This window comes from Tiliqua scincoides, chromosome 13 (assembly GCF_035046505.1).
Source record: "Tiliqua scincoides isolate rTilSci1 chromosome 13, rTilSci1.hap2, whole genome shotgun sequence".
Classification (NCBI taxonomy): Eukaryota; Metazoa; Chordata; class Lepidosauria; order Squamata; family Scincidae; genus Tiliqua; species Tiliqua scincoides.
In genome coordinates this window covers 18033741-18055561 of record NC_089833.1, presented here as the reverse complement: position 1 = coordinate 18055561, position 21821 = coordinate 18033741, and the positions used below count along the sequence as shown (strand labels likewise).

The 21821-nt window shown below is 48.7% G+C and overlaps 1 protein-coding gene and 1 long non-coding RNA gene across 5 annotated transcripts in view; both read right to left on the bottom strand.

The window, feature by feature from the left end:
* The window catches only part of USP42 (ubiquitin specific peptidase 42), a 37496-nt gene extending 21015 nt beyond the window's left edge, over nt 1-16481 (bottom strand). For both annotated transcript variants that reach the window (XR_010795035.1, XM_066640496.1), the window contains exons 1-2: nt 16374-16481; nt 349-595 (exon numbers count right to left, since the gene is read on the bottom strand). Coding sequence is in view for 1 of the 2 variants with exons in the window: in XM_066640496.1 (XP_066496593.1) it covers nt 349-586 (238 nt within the window). In the remaining variant the exon portion in view is untranslated. The remainder of the gene's footprint in view (nt 1-348; nt 596-16373) is intronic.
* Nucleotides 16482-16710: 229 nt separating this feature from the next.
* Nucleotides 16711-21821, bottom strand: part of LOC136663710 (uncharacterized) — a 5708-nt gene continuing 597 nt past the window's right edge. For 2 of the 3 annotated variants that reach the window (XR_010795037.1, XR_010795038.1), the window contains exons 2-4: nt 17983-18032; nt 17539-17717; nt 16711-17393 (exon numbers count right to left, since the gene is read on the bottom strand). This is a non-coding gene — a long non-coding RNA (uncharacterized lncRNA). Of the gene's footprint in view, nt 17394-17538; nt 17718-17928; nt 18033-21821 lie in introns of all 3 variants that reach the window. The other variant, XR_010795039.1, reaches the window with a different exon arrangement.

Here is a 21821-nt window from a genome sequence, read left to right as displayed (position 1 = left end):
CCGATTCAGATGAAGTTGGCCACCTCTCCCTCTTGATGGAATCAATGTGACCAAACATAGTTGAAACTCATTTGTCTCACTCATTCCAACTGGACTACTTTGGTATGATTTTCTTGGATGGGGGCCACACAACACACAGATGTCAACATCAGGAGCACTGACAGTTGTCACCATAAGGCTGCTCTACTGCCCCTCTGCCACATTCCCACTGATTCTTTAGCACCTAAACTAAGCCACCAACTCAGTGTTCATCAATGGGAACATTCTTCAGCAGGCAAACTCTGGTATGCAGCTGCATTAAGAGAACCATAAGAACGTTTTTATTTCTGAAATTGTGGCATTGCTTACCCAGATCTTTCTGAGCTGAGGGCTTGGATTTATCAGGGACAGATGAATTTGAATACACTGCAGCTCCTGGCACTGGTCCCAAAGGGATTTTGTGTTTTGGCCCTTCTAGGGAAGAGACAGCACCCCATCCTGCAGAGCCAGGGTCCATATCTCCAGAAGCCGGTACCACAGAGCTGAACGGCTGCTTCTGACAGGCGGAAGGGTTCGAGGACTCAGATACTTTGTCAACTATGGTCATTGTTCATCTCTGCAGAAAAAAGGAAAGGGGGGAACATCTCTTTGATGCATGGCAAAAGGAGTACAAAATTCAATTCACTGACAAGGTACAGATAACACACTGCCATTCTTTTCCTATACAAAGAAAGTGCAGCCAAAGAAATAGGAAGGCACTAGCCTGCCATCTGTGGTTTCCCAGTACGGTGACCACAGCCTGTTTCCAATAGTCCTAAAATAACAGAAATCTTTCCCCCCCCCCCCTTTTAGACCAGTGTGTGAAAACACATAATGGCCCAATTCTCACAACAGTATTTCTCTCTGGACAGAAAACACAGCCTTGCTCCAACACTTCGACCAATGCTGAGGCTTTGTAAACAGCTTTTGAGATAGCATTCAGCCATTTTTCTAAGGCATACACAATTTGGAGGGAAGCAATTTTGTCTGAAAGACCTGAAGAAAAGGGATTTGTGGGCCTTCAGGCTGCCAGTTCTCTCTCATATAATGTATATTTTACACAGTTTAATATAAGAAGGATTTATTTTATGAATGCCACCGACGAAAGCTGACAATGGCTAATTTCATGATGCGTCTTTCATTCTTAGTACTGATATCAACATTTATATAACACTGCCTGAGTTATATAGTGCTTCATATGCACCATCTTGATTCTGTCCTTACGGCAACTCTGTAGGACAAGTAAATATTATTAGCCCACACTGCAGATGGAGAAGACTGAGGCCAAGAAGGAGTGACCTGCCCAAGTGAGTTCATGACAGAGGTGAAACTTGGAACCAGCAAAGTTCTATATCACAGCTCAGTCTCTTTGCAGATGAGCTGGAGGTAGAGTGTGTCAGAAGTTGGCCGGATCAGGCAGTGGCAAACACACCCATCAGAGGGCCCACTGCCCAGGGTTAGGCCACTAGCAGTGAGGATTCAGGCACAATGCGCTGTCTGGAAGAAGTTGGAAAGCACTATTGGTGACCCAGTGCAGAGTTTTGCCCCAGGGCTTCCAGGGTTCTTTTTCCTCAAAGCAAGGGCTCCCAAGAGCATGACTAAGATGATTACTGGGCTGCGGCACCTTCCTTATGAGGAAAGGCTACGGCGTTTGGGCCTCTTCAGCACAGAAAAGAGACGTCTGAGGGGGAGACATGACTGAGACATACAAAATTATGCATGGGAAAGATAAAGTGGATAGAGAGATGCTCTTTATACTCTCACATAACACCAGAACCAGGGGACATCCACTAAAATGTGTTGGGAGGGTTAGGAGAGACAAAAGAAAATATTTCTTTACTCAGCGTGTGGTCGGTCTGTGGAACTCCTTGCCACAGGATGTGGTGATAGCATCTGGCCTGGACGCCTTTAAAAGGGGACTGGTCAAGTTTCTGGAGGAAAACTCCATTACGGGTTACAAGCCATGATGTGTATGTGCAACCTCCTGATTTTAGAAATGGGCTATGTCAGAATGCCAGATGCAGGGAAGGGCACCAGGATAAGGTCTCTTGTTATCTGGTGTGCTCCCTGGGGCATTTGGTGGGCCGCTGTGAGACACAGGAAGCTGGACTAGATGGGCCTGTGGCCTGATCCAGTGGGGCTGTTCTTAAGGTATGTATTCTCATACATTCTTAAGGTATGTATCATGACACCTTAGGACATCACAGCACACTCACAGGGGCATTGCAGGATGTCCCCTGTTGCCCCTACCTGTCTCTCTGGGTGCCAATATTTTCCATCTCATGGGATTTCATGAGATCCAAGATGAAGGGGCACGAATCTCTCAAGTTCTGGGTGTGCCATCTGAGATCTCATGAAACCTTGCAAGATTTGGATGCAGCTATCTTGGATCTTGTGAGAAGCAGGATGGGGGTGCCTGGCTGGGCCAGGTAGAAGAGGCTGTGTGAGCGTCGCAACCCAGGTACGTTTTGGAACCACTGCAGGTTCCGAAGTGTTGTCTTCCTTTCTCCTGCCTATTCCCAAACTGATCTACCAAACTAGGAGAACAAGATCATTAGAAAGAAGATCCACAATCTAAGGTCAGACAATACAGTACACTTTGTTTAAGACCAGCCAGAACACATCTGACTCCTACAGGACTCTTTCAGACAAATGGCAAGCAAATGGATGGGGTGGGAAAAAGGAAGCAGGGAGAGGTGTGTTGTGGAAGCCCCAGCTGTTAACAGCTTGTAATAGCTAAACGTGGAGTTTAGGGATTTTTCCTGCAGGCTTGGACCAATCTCTGAAAGGGGCAAGTCACTTTCAATATACACACAGGGCTGCTTAGAGAAAGGAAATGGCTGGTGCACACATGTCTCCTCTGCTTTTCATATTCTGGAAACAAAGTCTAGATGCAAACTCAATCCAGTCTCAAGAGCTAACATGAAACTTGCAGTTTCCTTCCAAAGCAGAGATCAGGGGAAGCACAGCAACAAAGTGGACTTTACCTTCTCAAAGAAGGAGATAAATGTAAGACGTTGCACAAGGCTGGAAGAGCACTGCAGCCAAACTGGGAGTATTGGAATGACCAGACAAGTGAAATTTTGCATTCGTCAGCCTTAAAACAGTTGGCCATCCCTGAATTACATGGGCATCATGGCACCAACTCACTGTTTAGAAACAAGGCTCTGGTCATGGAAGGAGGGTAGAAAAAACAGCGGATGCGAGACTGATGCTTTCTACTCATTTAAAGATGTGCATTAACATTTTAAGCCTCTATGAACACTTTATCCATCCACTCCTTAGGCACAAACCTGCCCTAAGACCAGATCAGCGGAAATGAGACAAAAACCTAGAGCAGCTGATCTCAAACTCTTCAGAGGTCCTAGAAGCTGCTGCCTGATTTATAAATGCCAAGGGCTATAATGGTGCTCCCCCTCCCCAGCAGTGCTCCCCCTCCCCAGAAGCAGCTTGTTTGATGCAGAGAGCCTAATCTACCATGTCACAGTTTTGTGACCCACCAAAAATGGGTCACCACCTACTGGTGGGTCCTGGACCCACAGTTTGAGAACTGCTGACGTAAAGCATAGCTTGACTGTGGCTGAGAACTGATTAACAGGAGTACTGGAAGCGCTCCACGATTACAAGGTTAAATAAGCACATTTAACAGCTTTCATAGTTCTCTAAAACCACAAACTCTCCAAAGTCCTTATTAAATCAGTTTAACTTTTAGAGTTACAGGGCTCCAATTACCAAAATTGCACAGTAACGTCACAAAACCAAGAGGGGGAAACACATCCCTGCACTTACACTAAACATGCTTAAGTATTTACTCATTTCCGGCAAGTGTCTGCTTGTTCTTAACTTGAATAGCTATTAAAGCAGAGTGCTTCTGACACATCATCCTCTCTCCCATTAACCGGGAAAAGGTACAGTGTGCAAGCGGGAAGAGGACAACAGGAACAGAGAGCTAAGAAGCCCTCAAGTTACAAAGAAGGCAGTTACTGAATGGCTGGGCTTCGGCTTGCAGGTCATCTGACAGATTCAATGGGGAACTGGAAAGCACAGCTCTAAGACCAGGCACCAAAATGCACCAAGATGGAGAGAAGCCAGCCATCAACGACAACTCACTCGGACTCTTAACTGTGCTCAGGTCATCTCATCTCTCAGCAAACATAGCTGCAGGCTGGAATAAAGAGGATCTTCTGTTGAGTGGCCAGTGAACACAGTTTCTCAGCGTTCCTCCTTTACTGAACAAGGTTGTTTCAAACGTGACAACAATGCACCATCCAAGGTGAGGAGGAAAAAGGGCCCAAAACAGGAGAGAATGAATTGGTCACCTTGTTGTTACTTATGCCAGTTGCATTTTCCTGGAGAGGAATGAATGTTGGATGTGTTGCTAATATAATGGCAGGAAGAGCAAATGTTTAGGTCTCTCAATGGGTCCCGATAAGTTGTGTGTGCGCCAGGGTGCCCCCTGCCAAGTAAGACTGCAGTGCAGCTGCTATTCATTTCAACAGAGTGGTGTGGAAGCCTTACGGATCCACTCATAGGGAGGTGCTTTCTGAGGAGACATGTGCAGAGCTGTGGACGGGGAATAGCCTCTACTGCCCTTGTCACGTTTGGAGATGGGGGGCCGCTGCCAGTTCTTCGGCTTCAAAGGGTCAAATGCGACAACAGAATTTCATACTTGGAAGGGGTCTTGGAGGGCTTCACAATTTGGTCTGGTCTTACATCCAACTCCCCCCCCCCCCCGGTGTAGGCACTTCTACAGGTGGCCACCCAGTCTCTGGTTCAAGATCTCCAACGAGGGAGAACCCACTACCACACAAGGCAGACTGTCCCAGTGCTGGACAGCTCTCAGGAAATTCTTCCTCGTGTCTAGCCTCAATGGACTTCCCTGTAGTCTCAAACCACTGGCTCCAGTCCTGCCCTCAAGACCACAGAGTAAGTCCAGTCCTCCTCCTGTGTGACAGACACCTCTGCAGATGCTTGAAGAAGGCTGCCATGTCACTCCTTGGTCTTTCAACTCCAGTCAGCCTTTCTGCATTTATTGCATGGTATTGCTAAAACTAGCCTTTAAAGCCCTTCATGGTTTGGGTCCAGGTTATCTGAGGGACCGCCTTCTCCCATACATTCTGGTCTGATCCCTTGGGACATCCAAAGAGGAGTGCTGCCTTCAAGTGCTGCCTCTCTCCCAAGTTAGAGGGATGGCGGCACAGGAGTGAGCCTTCTCTATAGTGGCACAACTATGGAATGCCCTACCCGGGGCACTAAAAACTGCCCCCCCTCGTGGTCTTTCGGCGAGGGCTCAAAATGTTTTTGTTCTCTCTGGCATTTGGGTGAAGTGTCATTGTCTGTCCCCTGAAACTCTACAGCAGTGCTTTGGTTGTCCTCTTACAATTGATTGTTGCCCTTAGGGTTTTATTTAGGGTTTTCTATATTGTATATTTTCATTCTTGAATTGTAACCGGCCTTGAGCATTTGCTCCAGTATAGGAAAGACAGGATAGAAATCTTCTAAATAAATTAATTAATATAAAGGGCTCTGTGGAAGTTTACCAGAACCCACTTTATGCTTGACAATTTCCCTTGTGCTTTAATGTTGCAAGAGGGATCCACAAATGTTGACTTGGCTTGTGAGGCTGCCCTTATTTGTGGCTGCCATCAACATGGCATCAACCCTCTGTCCCGCCCGAGTCTTCTGGCCCACGCAGAGGGCATGGGAGACATCCCAGTTTCTGCTGGGATGCAGAGACAGCTAATAAAGAGCAGGTGCCTTCCCGGCCACTTAAAAGGGTATCCTATCTTCTCAAAAATGGCAGGGGGATCTAAGCTCCTGGGAAGGGGAGCTGGGGAATGTTGGGTATCCTGCTTGCCAGAGGGATGGAAGCACCCGCCCCTGGAAGCAGATCTGTGGATGCCTGTGCAGGAAATGCATCACACCTGCACCATCACGTGACACACAAAGGGTTTCTAACGGCAGCTTCTCTTCACATGTACACGAAACGTAACAAACTTGTGACCGCTCGAGCATACATGCAAAAGAAGTCACCTAAGCAGGTCTAGACCTGGCCAGTGCCTGGATGCTGAACTGTCTGGAAACTCCCTGCAGGCCACCTTGAGCTCTGCAATGGAAGAAAGTTGGGGTCTCAAGAGAATAGCCATTGCCATCTGACCGATTCCCATCAGAACAGAGAAAGTAAAGCGGATGACTTCAAACATCGTGGGTGGGTGGGAAGGCAGCCTCTACCCTTTAACACCTTCAGTTAAACATCACCAGAGTACTAACATTTCAGGCCAATTCAAAAACAGGTACCGCTTGCACTTACAGAAAGGGAGATTCTTCTTCATAATCACCTGGCAGGCGGGAGGAGAAACAGCTGAAGGTACCCCTCACCTTCGGTCACTTTCAGCAACAGGCAGGTGCCCAATTTTTAGGCCCTTTCAAAAAGGCTGTACGCAGAAGAACCCACCCCGTGCTATGAAAGCAAACACCCTGATTGGAAACAGCAGCTCACTCATTTAAAAAGGCGAATTAATTTGGGGATGCAAATCTGTAACAGCAGCAACTGCCCCCACCTCCACTTTCAGGCTCTGGATTTGCTTAAATTCAAAATTTAAAGTCCAGGATGATCTGGAGACAGGGGTGAGAAGTGAGGTGGCTAAGTTTGTAGACGACACCAAACTTTTCCGAATGGTGAAGATCAGAAGTGATTGTGAGGAGCTCCAGAAGGATCTCTCCAGACTGGCAGAATGGGCAGCAAAATGGCAGATGCGTTTCAATGTAAGTTAGTGTAAAGTCATGCACATTGGGACAAAAAAACAAAACTTCACATAAAGGCTGATGGGTTCTGAGCTGTCTGTGACAGATCAGGAGAAAGATCTTGGGGTGGTAAGAACATAAGAACAGCCCCACTGGATCAGGCCATAGGCCCATCTAGTCCAGCTTCCTGTATCTCACAGCAGCCCACCAAATCCCCCAGGGAGCACACCAGATAACAAGAGACCTCATCCTGGTGCCCTCCCTTGCATCTGGCATTCTGACATAACCCATTTCTAAAATCAGGAGGTTGCGCATACACATCATGGCTTGTACCCCGTAATGGATTTTTCCTCCAGAAACTTGTCCAATCCTCTTTTAAAGGCGTCTAGGCTAGATGCCAGCACCACATCCTGTGGCAAGGAGTTCCAGAGACCGACCACATGCCAAGTAAAGAAATATTTTCTTTTGTCTGTCCTAACCCGCCCAACACTCAATTTTAGTGGATGTCTCCTGGTTCTGGTGTTATGTGAGAGTGTAAAGAGCATCTCCCTATCCACTCTGTCCATCCCCTGCATAATTTTGTATGTCTCAATCATGTCCCCCCTCAGGCGTCTCTTTCCTAGGCTGAAGAGGCCCAAACACCGTAGCCTTTCCTCATAAGGAAGGTGCCCCAGCCCCGTAATCATCTTAGTCGCTCTCTTTTGCACCTTTTCCATTTCCACTATGTCTTTTTTGAGATGCGGCGACCAGAACTGGACACAATACTCCAGATGTGGCCTTACCATCGATTTGTACAACAGCATTATAATATGACACAACAAGTGGGAAACCCTGGCCTCTGAGCGGCCCGCTTGGAGGCAGGCTGTGCAGCATGGCCTTTCCCAGTTTGAAGAGACACTTTGCCAACAGTCTGAGGCTAAGAGGCAAAGAAGGAAGGCCCATAGCTAGGGAGACAGACCAGGGACAGACTGTACTTGCTCCCGGTGTGGAAGGGATTGTCACTCCCGGATTGGCCTTTTCAGCCACACTAGACTTTGTTCCAGAACCACCTTTCAGAGCACGATACCATAGTCTTTCGAGACTGAAGGTTGCCAATATACATTATAATATGAGCCGTTTTGTTCTCAATACCCTTCCTAATGATCCCAAGCACAGAATTGGCCTTCTTCACTGCCGCCGCACATCCGGTCGACCCCTTCATCGACCTGTCCACCACCACCCCAAGATCTCTCTCCTGATCTGTCACAGACAGCTCAGAACCCATCAGCCTTTATGTGAAGTTTTGTTTTTTTGTCCCAATGTGCATGACTTTACACTTACTGACATTGAAGCGCATCTGCCATTTTGCTGCCCAATCTGCCAGTCTGGAGAGATCCTTCTGGAGCTCCTCACAATCACTTCTGGTCTTCACCACTTGGAAAAGTTTGGTGTCGTCTGCAAACTTAGCCACCTCAGTGCTCAACCCTGTCTCCAGGTCATTTATGAAGAGCTTGAAGAGCACCGGTCCCAGGACAGATCCTTGGGGCACACCGCTTTTCACCTCTCTCCATTGTGAAAATTGCCCATTGACACCCACTCTCTGCTTCCTGGCCTCTAACCAGTTCTCAATCCATGAGAGGACCCGTCCTCTGATTCCCTGACTGTGGAGTTTTTTCAGTAGCCTTTGGTGAGGGACTGTGTCAAACGCCTTCTGAAAGTCCAGATATATAATGTCCACGGGTTCTCCCACATCCACATGCCTGTTGACCTTTTCAAAGAATTCTATAAGGTTCGTGAGGCAAGACTTACCCTTGCAGAAGCCATGCTGACTCTCCCTCAGCAAGGCCTGTTCATCTACATGTTTTGAGATCCTATCTTTGATGAGGCATTCCACCATCTTACCCGGTATAGATGTTAGGCTGACCGGCCTATAGTTTCCCGGGTCCCCCCTCTTTCCCTTTTTAAAAATAGGCATGACATTTGCTATCCTCCAATCTTCTGGCACTGTGGCCGTTTTGAGGGACAAGTTGCATACCTTAGTCAAGAGATCTGCAACTTCATTCTTCAATTCCTTAATAACTCTTGGGTGGATGCCATCAGGGCCCGGAGACTTATTGATCTTTAATTTATCAATGAGGTCTGAAACATCTTCTCTTTTAACCTCTATCTGACTTAACTCCTCGGTCAGGAGGGGCCGTTCGGGCAGCGGTATCTGCCCGAGGTCTTCTGCCGTGAAGACAGATGCAAAGAACTCATTTAATTTCTCTGCCATCTCTAAGTCTCCTTTTATCTCCCCTTTCCCTCCCTCACCATCCAGAGGACCAACCGCTTCTCTGGCGGGTTTCCTGCTTCTAACATATTTGAAGAAGCTTTTATTATTCCCCTTAATGTTGCTGGCCATGCGTTCCTCATAGTCTCGCTTGGCCTCCCGTATCACCGTCTTACATTTCTTTTGCCACAGTTTATTTTCCTTTTTATTCTCCTCATTAGGGCAAGACTTCCAGTTACGGAAGGAAGCTTCCTTGCCCTTCACAGCCTCTCTAACTTGGCTGGTTAGCCATGCGAGCACCCTCCTGGATTTAGTGGAACCCTTCTTTCTTTGCGGTATACACCTCTGCTGGGCCTCTATTACTGTTGTTTTAAGCAGCCTCCATGCACTCTGGAGAGATTGGACTCTTTTTACCCTCCCTTTCAACCTCCTTCTAACCAGCCTCCTCATTTGGGGGGAACTCTGCCCGTCGGAAGTCAAGGGTTTTTGTTAGAGATTTGCCTGGTATTCTTCCCCCAACATGCATGTCAAAACGGATCGCAGCATGATCACTGTTCCCCAATGGCTCAGTAACGTTTACATCTCTAACCAGGTCCTGCATACCGCACAATATTAAATCCAGAGTCACCTGTCCTCTGGTGGGCTCCGTGACTAGCTGCTCTAAGCCACAGTCATTTAGCACGTCAAGAAATCCGGTCTCCTATCGTGACCAAAACACAAATTGACCCAGTCAATATGAGGATAATTGAAGTCCCCCATGATTACAACCCTGTCCCTCCTTGTCACCTCCCTGATCTGTTTCTTCATTTCAAGGTCCCAATCCGATTTCTGGGCTGGAGGACGATAGCACGCCCCCAGTATTACATCGCTGCACAAGCCTGGTAATTTAACCCACAGAGATTCTACGGTGGAGTCGGACCCACCTTCAATCTCTACTTTGCTGGATTCTATCCCTTCCTTAACATAAAGGGCCACCCCACCTCCAACACGCCCCTGCCTGTCCCTCCTGTAGAGTTTATAGCCCGGGACTGCGGTATCCCACTGATTCTCCGCATTCCACCAGGTTTCCGTTATGCCCACTATGTCAATATTTTCCCTTGTCACCAGACATTCCAGTTCTCCCACCTTTGCTCGTAGACTTCGGGCATTTGCATAAAAGCATTGTGGTAGTGGACAGGTCGATGGAAGTGTCGACCCAATGTGCGGTGGCAGTAAAGAAGGCCAATTCTATGCTTGGAATCATTAGAAAAGTTATTGAGAACAAAATGGCTAATATTATAATGCCGTTGTACATATTGATGGTAAGGCCACACCTGGAGTATTGCGTCCAGTTCTGGTCGCCACATCTCAGAAAGGATATATTGGAAATGGAAAAGGTGCAAAAGAGGGCAACTAAGATGATTGCTGGGCTGGGGCACCTCCTTATGAGGAAAGGCTATGGCGTTTGGACCTCTTTAGCCTAGAAAAGAGACAACTGAGGTGGGACATGATTGAGACATACAAAATTATGCAGGGGATGGACAGAGTGGATAGGGAGATGCTCTTTACACTCTCACATAACACCAGAACCAGGGGACATCCACTAAAATTGAGTGTTGGGAGGGTTAGGACAGACAAAAGAAAATATTGCTTTACTCAGCGTTTGGTCTGTGGAACTCCTTGCCGCAGGATGTGGTGATGACATCCGGCCTGGATGTCTTTAAAAGGGGATTGGTCAAGTTTCTGGAGGAAAAATCCATTACGGGTTACAAGCCATGATTTGTATGTGCAACCTCCTGCTTTTAGAAATGGGCTATGTCAGATGCAAGGGAGGGCACCAGGATGAGGTCTCTTGTTATCTGGTGTGCTCCCTGGGGGATTTGGTGGGCCGCTGTGAGATACAGGAAGCTGGACTAGATGGGCCTATGGCCTGATCCAGTGGGGCTGTTCTGATGTTCTTATGTAAAATCAATCTGTTCAAACTCTCTCCTCCCCCACACACCCTTCTGTTCTAAACAGATCTACTCCATTGAGCTTCTAAGTTTCTCTTTCCTGCAATCACTGGCCTTGTGCTTCCACTCAGTCATTTGCAGGGCAGTTTTTCCATCAAAGTTCACCAGTCCTCCTAACCCAGGGGTCGGCAACCTGCGGCTCTAGAGCCGCATGTGGCTCTTTCAGCTGTCTGCTGCGGCTCCTCCCGGTGAAAGTGGCAAAGGGGGTAACAGGAGGCACCTGTGCTGGGAGGGCAGGCTGCTTCCCTCCACCCCCTGAGCTCACTGCCCTCCTCTCCCTTCACCCCCACCTGCCCCGCATTGGTTTCCCTTTTCAATTTTGCCCACTCTGCAGGCTTAAGCTCCCTGTTTTTCCCTTCCCCACCTCTCCAGCAGGACGCCCTCCTCCTCAGCCATTGTGAGCCCTTGCAGGTCCCCACTCAGTGCAAGGAGAGGCTTTTCCTCCACAGCAGAGGAGACATCCTGTGTGTCTACTCAGTAGTAAGCCCCATTACAGTGGATGAAGCTTACTCCCAGGAAAGGGTGCCTGGGATGGCAGCCTTGGAGCCTGCTCAAGGCCAAGCACAAGGACGGGTGAGTGGGAGCCCCTGCCCGGCAGGTCTGTTCATGAGCAAGCCCTGTTCATGATGTAGTCCCTGGGCTACTCCCAGGAAGGTGTGGAGGGCTGCAGCCTCAGCCCCCTCCTATGCAGGTCTACTCATAAGTAGTCAGTGAGGCTTCCTCCCAGGAAAGTGTGGAGAGGACTGCAGCCTGAGAGCTCCAACCAACTTGTCTGCTCAGAAGTCCCATTGTAGCCAATGGGACTTACTCCCAGGATAGTGTGGAGAAGGTCGCAGCCTGAGTAAGGGAGGGCAGGCAGGCAGGGCAGAAGCTGCCCTGTGGCTGCCCCCGGCTTCTTCTCTTCCCCACTTCCGGAGTCTGTGTCCTTTTTTCCTTCCAGCAGGGTGCCTCTGGAAGGTGGGGGGAGTTCTTTAGTATCCATGTAAGATAAGCAGATGTCATAACCGCCATATGTATTGGAATCCTGGAAGATCTGGTGAAAAGGTAGATGTGGTGTCAGCAGTGGCCCCTTTAAGGGTAAGGCCTGGGCATCCAGCAGAGTGTGCTGCACAGCTGCAGCCACTTGAAGGCAATAGGGCCCTCAGGGATATAACGGGCACCTGAGGAAGGGGGAGTGGGTTGTAGAAGGAGAGGAGACTGACTTAGCTTATTGACTTTGACTTGGATATTCTGACTGATTTGACTTACTTACTTTGGACTGCGACTTGGCTTATTGACTTTGGACTCTGCCCTGGATACTCTGACTGACTTTGTGACTATTGGACACTGGAGTTTGAAGTGTGGCTGCTGTGCCCAAGACCTGCTGATGACCCAGGGTCTGCTGGCAGGAGAGAGGACCTCTGCAGGTTGAACAGGCAAGCTACCCTGGAGGTGGGGTCCAACAGGACTGCAGGGCAGAACCAGGGTCCATTTGTTGGGGGAAAGAAGGGGAGCTAATTTGCTTAAAGTGGGCCTAATTCTCCAGGCAGAGAATGGCCTTGGAATCAGGCAAAACACCATAGAGGACCAGGCGTCTGAAAACACAGGACAAGAATGTATGACAAAACTAACTAAAAGCTACAAGAGGGGGCTACATTATAAAAATGGGACCTATAAGAGCATAAAGGTAAAAAAAAAAACTATATATGCAGTATTATCTTCATTTTAGATGTCAAAAGGGTTTTGTGGCTCCTGAGGTTTTTTTTCCTCTGGAAAACGTGTCCAAATGGCTCTTTGGGTGTTTAAGGTTGCCGACCCCTGTCCTAACCTATTTCAGGCCACCCTCTTCACCCAAGAAGCACTTGACTTGCAAGACAGAGCACTGTGTGTCTAAAGACTGCCTCCAAGTTACATTTGTGTTTTAATTTTGTACTTAAAAGCAAAGACCGAATCAGTACACTTCCAGCTACAAACATCCTACTAAACAGCTGCCTTGGAGATTGGGGGCGTGGTAGCCAGTCAGTTGCATGCAGGAGGTGCAATATCCCTAAAAGGTTTGTCTTCCACACCCCAGGAAATTAATATGACTGATGACAGAAGGATTTGATACATCCCTCCCCGGGGAGGCCGGATCCTGCAAGGCATGAATGATGAATGCGGTTAGGCCCTTCCCTCAAGTCTCAGGGCCCAAGAATCTATTGTATGATGCTATGATATCATTCACACCAAAGGCAGAACAATTAGCCCTGATGTCAGCGTGTGTCACGCAGCTGACGACGCAAGGACAGAGAACGAGAGACTTGCCGGCCTCATTCAAACCCAGCACTCACTGCTGCAACATGTCTGCTTCAAAGCGGGGGAAAACGTAGGAGCAGAGAACAGAGGTGGGCTTGGACACTTTGGGCCTAGAAGCAGAAGGAAAGCGCAGGAGCCTTGGGCTCTGTTAGTTTTCTTCCCCACCACCTCAAGGCCTGATTCCCAGACACTGAAGCGTGGGGGGGGGGGGGGGGAGAGACGGGAGACGAGACTGTACAGGAATCATTCATTTGAGAGGCAGTGTCCATGGCAACCAAGCAAGGGAAGCAACAGTACAAGGGAATTGCAAGAGACTTCCAAGCCCATCCACCCCTTCCATAACAAGGAAGGGGAGCGGAACTGGGGCAGGGTCACAGCAGGAAACCACCAAAGTGAGAAAATGTGCCTTGGAAAACCAAGGGGGAGAAGATGCAGAAGAGAAGCAGCTGCTCACAAACGGGGGGGACGGGACGGGACAGAATGCTGGACCCACCACCCTCCAGAGCGGAATGGTGTAACCTTCCTCCAAGCACACTTACATGGGAAGCAAAGGGATACACACACCCCTGCTCCATACAAAAGCTCTCTGTGCATTCCCTGGATATGTTTGGAGAAGGGAAGGCACATTTGTGCGCACAGACACTGTTAAAACTGAGGATGGAGGAAAACAATTCAGAAGTCCTCTAAGAATTGCAAGCAGAGAGGGGCTGTGTCCACACAGATCCATTTGGGTCTTTGAGCAGGACAGAGATACTATGTGCATGCACACATAGATCTGCAAATGAAAGAGTTACATATCCTTTCCTTTTCACCCCGCCTCCATTTACCTTCCTTTTCTCTGTTGTCTCCCTCCCTTCAATGACAACACTGTAAGCACCTTGGGGCAGAGACCAGTCTTTCACTCAACATAAAGGATCACATGCTTAGTTGCATGCATACATATTTTGCACACCCACCCACAAAACATGCCCCCCCATTTATGTGTCCTTGTGCCCACAAACACATCTGGGTGGGCGAGCAAGCTGCAAGTACAGAAATTTCCCTCCTCCTCAAAAACAGACTTATGTGCCTGCCTCTCCCACATACACATCCCACACCTCATTGTAAATACTTTGGTATATAAAGCACTTTGCAAATCTTTCTCATTGCTGTTGTAAAGACACACACACAAAACACACACACTCTTAAAAATACACTATCATAATAAATGGGTGCTTCAGATTTCAGAAGACTTTCAACCCCAATGCTTTGTGCTTTTGTGTTTATTTGTAGAAATGTGGGATCTCTACATTCTTCATAACAATCCAGGAGGGGGATTTCAGAAGCCCTTCAGCTCCACCAGTTTGTGAACTTTTGCTGCTAGATATAAACATTCTTAAACAAACAAACAGGGATTGCTCAGATTTCAACAGGCAAAAAAAAAATCACAATGGTTTTGAAGGGTTGCTGAAAGGCAGCATATAAACAGCCTTAATAATAAAAGACAATAGAACATGAAAGGGCGAGGGGGCCAGATTTCAGAAGACTTTCAGCCCCTCCATTTTGTGGAAAAACTTTTTTTTACTGTTGAATAAACAACAACAATAGAAAAGTTGTGGCAGAAGACCACCAAAGTAATCCCAGTGGTGAAGTGCTCCAGGTGCAATTCCAAAACACCTTGAAGAGCACCTGGGCAGCATCAGGGTCTAAGAAATTACCACCCAAACTGCAAAAAGCAGCTTTACTGGGAAGAGCTTCCAACTTGTGATGACATTTATAATGTCACAACAGGATAAAAACCAGGCATGCCAAGTCGTTGGAAAGGACTCAATGTCTGGATAAAACAAACCAGTCGGTAACACCAGCCTGACTGTGAAAATATAATAACAATAACAATAATGTATGCTGCTTTTCACCAGCAAGAAGAAAAAGTGTTCACAATTTGGTGAGACTGAAGGGCTTCCGAAATCAGTCCCCACCCCCTTATTATAAAAATGATGATGAATGGCAGGGACTGATTGGATGAGGGGCTGCTGAAATCAGTCCCACCACTCACCAGCATTCTCACCCTTGTCCTTATCAATGCCAAGGCTCTCGTGGCTGTGACACTGAAGAGCATTTGGGCTGATGGTCCGCAGTCAAATAAAGCTGTTCTCACCTAACAACTCGCCTCCTCCTTTGGCAGGCATTTGCAAAGGAGAATGAAGCATCACCCTTCATTTTGGGGTCGCCCTTATCATTTGAGCTGGGATTTTGAAAGCCCCTCCAGCCCACTCAGTTGTGAACACCTTTTCTTGAGAAAGAACATATCAATACCTACAGCGGCAACAGTAAAGAGCACACCAATATCAATGGCAGTATTATAGTATCTAATATAATATTCTAATGCTGGCAATACCAATAATAGGAAGCGCAGCAATAGCAGCAGAAGTAAAAAGCGTATCAACAGCAACGAGATCATTACCAACCACAGTAAAAAGCAATGTCAGTAGCAGGACCAGAATCAAGACCCATTTGCACATCAGCAGCAAAAGCATATCGGCGCCAACGCCAATAACGGTGAGAAGCAGCTCAGGATCAACACCAGTAACAATAACAGGAAAACCAACAGCAGTGCAAACGTGGGTATTGATACGCAAACACAGTGAAGGGCACGTCGGAGCCCTGCCGGACCAGGCCGAAGGCCCACCTGGGGCGGCTTCCTGGGGCTCACAGCAGCCCCCAGATCTACACCTATAGGAACTGCTGTATCAACACAGACAGGAGAGCAGCAGGAGGCAGATCGATGTCAATGTCAGAATCGGCATCAATAAGCCCATCAGTATCACTGCAGGTCAATGTCAGCAGCCCCACCCCCACCAGGAGGGCGGAGCCTGATCTGGGGGGCCTGCCCCTCCCCCACTGCTGAAAGCAAGAGGCGGGGAGGGGGAGGGCCCAGAACACGCCCCCTCCCCAAACAGGCCGAGGGGGAGGGGCGCAGGGCCCCCCACCAGGCCTGAGCAGGGGGAGGCGAGAGGTGGGGAGGGGCCCACAACCCACCCCCACAAGGGTGGGGGAGGGGGCGGGGCTGGCGCGGGGGGGCGCCCTCGCCTCAGGGGGCCCCGCCCGCCGCTGCCTACCTGGCCGGGCCGCCGTCCCGCCGCAGCCGCTCCCCGCTCCCGCCTCCTGGCCGCCCGGCCCCGCTCAGCCAGCCCAGCCCGGCCCGGCCGCGTCGGGGAACAATGACGTGCCGGCCTCTGCATCCGGGGCCCGCGGCCGGCGCGGCGCGGCGCGCTCGGGTCACTCGGCGACCAGCGCCGCCCTCGCTGCGCGCGCCAAGCAGCCCCGCCCCGCCGCGCGCCCCCGCCCGGGCCGCCAGGGGGCGCTGCAGCGGCCGGGGGCGGGGCTTCAGCCGGCGCGCGGGGGCGGAGGCGCCGGGCCGCGTCACCAGAGGGCGGAGCCCCGGACTGAGCCCCTCGGGGGCGCGCCTGCCGCAGCCCCGCCCCACCGGCAGTGCGCCCGGCCCTGAGGCAGGCGCCCAGCCGGCACGCGCTGCAGCCCCCTGAGTCGCCCCTCAGGCCAGTGGGCCTCCTACCAGGCAGGGCCCAGGGAGGGCAGGCAGACCCACCAGCCAGCCAGTCACTCAGTCAGTCAATCAGTCGATCAATTAATCAATCAGTCGATCAGCCAGTCAATCAATCGATTAATCAGTCGATCAGTCAGTCAATCAATCAGTTGATCAGTCCATCGATCAGTCAGTCAATTAATCAGTCGATCAGCCAGTCAATCAATCAATCAGTTGATCCGTCAGTCCATCGATCCGTCAGCCTGGAAAGCACGGACAGAAGGGGTTAGGATTGTGCCCAGAGTTGAAGAAAGGCAGAGCCTGATTTCTGGAAACAGTTTTCCCCCCTCTGTCTCCATTCCAGGGTGTGCTCTGTGTCCCTCCCAGAGCTTGCAGGAATTCAGGCCACTGCTGCCGGGCGCTGCACAATTCTGTCATCCAGCGCAGTACGGCTGGAAAAATGCTACCCGGGCAACCAAATTTCCTAAGCAAATTGAAAGCTGCAATGCTCATTTGACGGAGCTTGGATACTCTTGGCCGGATGGTGCTTGGGATGTAACCTCTTCTTCAGACCAGTGATGACAGCCTCAAAACTCTGTGGGACAAAAGTGAGAAGCTGAATATGCTGAAGTATGGGGACCACAAGGACACTGTCAGGTGTCCAAAAATGGATCCTCCTGGATTCACCCAAGCGGTCGGGCTGGCAGAGCAGGGAGCTCTTGCTGTCTACTTCCACTCACCAAGGCAGAGAACTCATCAGGCAGAACAGGGATGTCAAACTTTCCATACAGCTGGCTGAATAGCATTCATGATGCCTGCTGAGGGTTATTACACAGTGATGTCATTACACAGGAAGTGACGTCATTAAGCAGGTGGTGACCAGAAATAAGCTCTTTGTTCTCAGGTAGAAACTCATTAGCTGCAAATGACAGAAAATACACAAATCTTGAACATACTTTCACAATAAGTGAGAGCCCAATTATCATGGGGGTGGCCCTTTCAGCAATAAACTATTCACCCTTCCAGCCCAGCATGGCTCAGCAGCTGAGAGCAGCTGATGATGGTGCTGGGAGAGCCCAACAGCTGGATAAAGAGTTTCCAGGAGGCCGCACCTGGCCCCCGGACCTTACGTTTGACACCTGTGATGTAGGAGGTGGTTGAAAGGGGACACCAGAAAACTGAACCTTTGCAACTCCTTGGCAGAAATCCTCTCTCTGCAGCAGGGAAGTAGAACCTGAGAGAGAGAGAGAAAGGCATGATAGCTGGGGGACACAATAGGGTTCAGCTGAAACCAGGACTCTGCTGGATACAGTTTGTTGGCTTGGAACTGAGGGTCTTGTCTACAACAGAAGCGCTCATTCCTTGTGAGTTTCTGCGAAAGGAGCTTAAGCTACTGAAGACAAAACAGATTCCTATCTATTCTAGACTGGATAGATGCATCTATGTTGAACTTACGGGATTCAGGCACAACTGGGGTTAAGCCAGTGGTAAAAAGAGCTGAATCCTTAACACAACCCTCCGTAGTACCAGACTGGACAGAAAAATCCCTTGAGTAACTTCCAGGCTGAATTCACTCTGTCCATCAAGAAATGAATAGACCATCAGCATCTGGACAGCCAAACTTGGGGGGTGCATTTCTGAAGGCCTTTCCAATTCACCATGTCAGATAGCAAAACATGGACATAACTTCAGAGGTGTATATGATGAAGCAATGCAGTGGGCAGTACAAATGAATCTATTTTAACAACAAATTGTAAAGCTTTCCGATTCTCTTCCCCCTTCGAAAACCGTTTTAATGCATTTGTAGTTCTCTAGCACAGGAGATATCCTTTGAACACCACACACAAATCCATCTCTGAGCTGCATTTTATCTCTGCAAGAAGAAGAAGGTAAAAGAAAAAATCAAAGGTCCCAATTGCTGTCTCAATTGAAGGCTACTGGTGCATCATTCACCTAGAGCAGATTTTCTTGTCCACTGTGGATGAGGCTGCAGCATTTCTGGTTCCAATTTAATGCAAATACAAACCAGGACCAAGGTCAGCCTATAAGGTTTTATTAAACTTAAATTTTATGTTAGGTTTAATAGTTAGGCCCTATTAAAAATATGTGCTGTGCTCTCAACTGAATGATGATAGAGAAATCTGCCTCAGATCATCCTGTACAGTCTACATACTCTAGTTGGTGGACCATAAGTTCCATTACAACTGGGACTTTAGTTCTATATAAGCACAATATGATTTCAATTATCAGTCTTCCCAGTGGAAGATTTCTCAGGATCCTAAAACTGTATGTGTTATTAGGGAGATGTTGACTTCCCCCCACCCCCATGGTGTCCACACCTTTGCTGGGGGATCCTGCTTCTCTTGAATTGGGCCCAGAGTGTCAGGAGGTGTCAATAAAACTGCCCTCATCTCGCACCAGGCAGTAAGGAATTTTGCAAACTCTTCTTCAACTATCTATGGTTCTCTGCCCAGCTAAATACCAAAGCCCATTTCTCTGGAGGAAGCTGAGCCATTCATGCATTAACATCAGTGCTCACTCTCTCAGGTATGCAGACCAACAGGAAGATCAGGTGAAAGGTTCCAGGGCTTTCTGTGCTACAGTCAGATTAACCCAACATTTCAGCAGCTGACCGAATGTAATCAGGGTATTTGTTCAATTAACACTTCAATTGCATAGGCTCCTGCTAAAACCTTTTTCTTGGAGAGCTGGTGCAAGAGGTAGCCAGGAGTTGTAGATATTCTTGTTTCTCATCAGAGTTCCATCTAACCTTTCAAAGGCATATTGACAGCTTTAAGCTGCTCGGAAGGTGTTATCAATAGGCTGATCATGTACATTTCCAATCTTTAGAAGGTCCTTTGATCAATGTGAACCCATTTGTTTCTGAGCATGATTTCAAAGGGTTGGTTTGGAGGACTGCTCAAGCTGAAACACCATGTTACATTTTCATGTCCGTGTTTCAAAAGAAATCAGTTGTAAACAAAATCAGAAATAGTTCTATCATGTTAACAATGCTTGAACAAGTTCCTAGCCATGACATTGAGGTGTTATGACTTTGTGGTGCTTCCATCACCACTTCCAACACCACTAAAAAAATATGAGCATACCAAGAAGCTCTATTTTTAAATAAAGCTAGTTTGTTGTCTGTTACAGAACTGGGCAATGGAGCAAAGAGAGTGGCACACATTTTTCTCAGCAGGGCCAATCTTTTAGCTACAAGTGTTTTGAAGGAGAAATCTGTACAATTATCCAACAGGCCTCTCTCAAACTGTGAGGTCGCAGAGACACATCACGTGCGCGGACTAGCACAGATGAGTGATATCCCGCTGTTTTTGCTCTATGGATGGCCCCAAATTTTACCGTCGCTATGCCAGTACCGCCCTCTCCGGGAAAATGAAATGGTGGTAAAGAGTTTTGATCTGTAGAAGAGAATAGATCTTTCACATTGCAGCGCTTCAGAGCATCTAAAAATAGCACCCAGCAGGCAGGCTCTTTGAGAGCGGAAGGGTTTTGATAGGGGAGAATCAGCGCCTCCAGAAACTCTACAAAAGCCATGTGGAGGGAGAACATCAAGGTGAACTGAATAGGGACTGAATCTTTTAGGATAGATCATGAAAAGATACAAGCCACCAGGACCTGCAAAAGACACATCCTAATTAGTCACTTCTCAGTTTGCTCTCAGCTGATTTCTTAAATTGAAAAATTCCCCTGTGAAGCCAATCACCCCATGTGCTCACAGATGGCTAGTGGTTGAAACCCTTGCCTGTCTTTGCTTCAGGAGGAAACACACAGACAAATCTGTAGCCATCTTTTCTTTGTTGGTTATGCAGATTAGACGGAAAGCTCTTCAACCTCTCCAGACTGAGAGCAAAGTCCAAAGTCCAGCTGAAATGTCTGCATGACTTCCTCTTTGCCGATGATGCAGCTGTCACTACCCACTCTGCCAAAGATCTCCAGCAGCTCATGGATCGTTTTAGCAAGGCCTGCCAAGATTTTGGACTGACGATCAGCCTTAAGAAAACACAGGTCATGGTTCAGGATGTGGACTCACCTCCCTGCATTACAATCTCTGCGCATGAACTGGAGGTTGTCCATGACTTTGTGTACCTTGGCTCAACGATCTCCAACACTCTTTCTCTCAATACTGAGCTAAACAAACGCATCGGTAAAGCAGCTACCACGTTTTCCAGACTCACAAAGAGAGTCTGGTCCAACAAGAAGCTGACAGAACATACCAAGATCCAGGTCTACAGAGCTTGCGTCTTGAGTACACTTCTGTGCTGCAGCGAGTCATGGACTCTCCGCTCACAACAGGAGAGGAAACCGAACGCTTTCCACATGCGCTGCCTCCGACGCATTCTCGGCATCACCTGGCAGGACAAAGTTCCTAACAACACAGTCCTGGAACGTGCTGGAATCCCTAACATGTATGCACTGCTGAAACAGAGATGCCTGCGTTGGCTCGGTCATGTCGTGAGAATGGGTGATGGCCGGATCCCAAAGGATCTCCTCTATGGAGAACTCGTGCAAGGAAAGCACCCTACAGGTAGACCACAGCTGCGATACAAGGACATCTGCAAGAGGGATCTGAAGGCCTTAGGAGTGGACCTCAACAGGTGGGAAACCCTGGCCTCTGAGTGGCCCGCTTGGAGGCAGGCTGTGCAGCATGGCCTCTCCCAGTATGAAGAGACACTTGGCCAACAGTCTGAGGCAAAGAAGGAAGGCCCACAGCCAGGGAGTCAGACCAGGGACAGACTGCACTTGCTCCCGGTGTGGAAGGGATTGTCACTCCCGAATCGGCCTTTTCAGTCACACTAGACGCTGTGCCAGAACCACCTTTCAGAGCGCGATGCCAGAGTCTTTCGAGACTGAAGGTTGCCAATACTAATACTATGCAGATTAAAACACACACACAGAGTTTACAGTCAAGATGTTCAGGTTCAGTAGCAGATTCAGGGCCCAATCCCATCCAACTTTCCAGCACCAGTGTAGCTGCAATGCAGCCTGGAGGCAAGGGAACAAA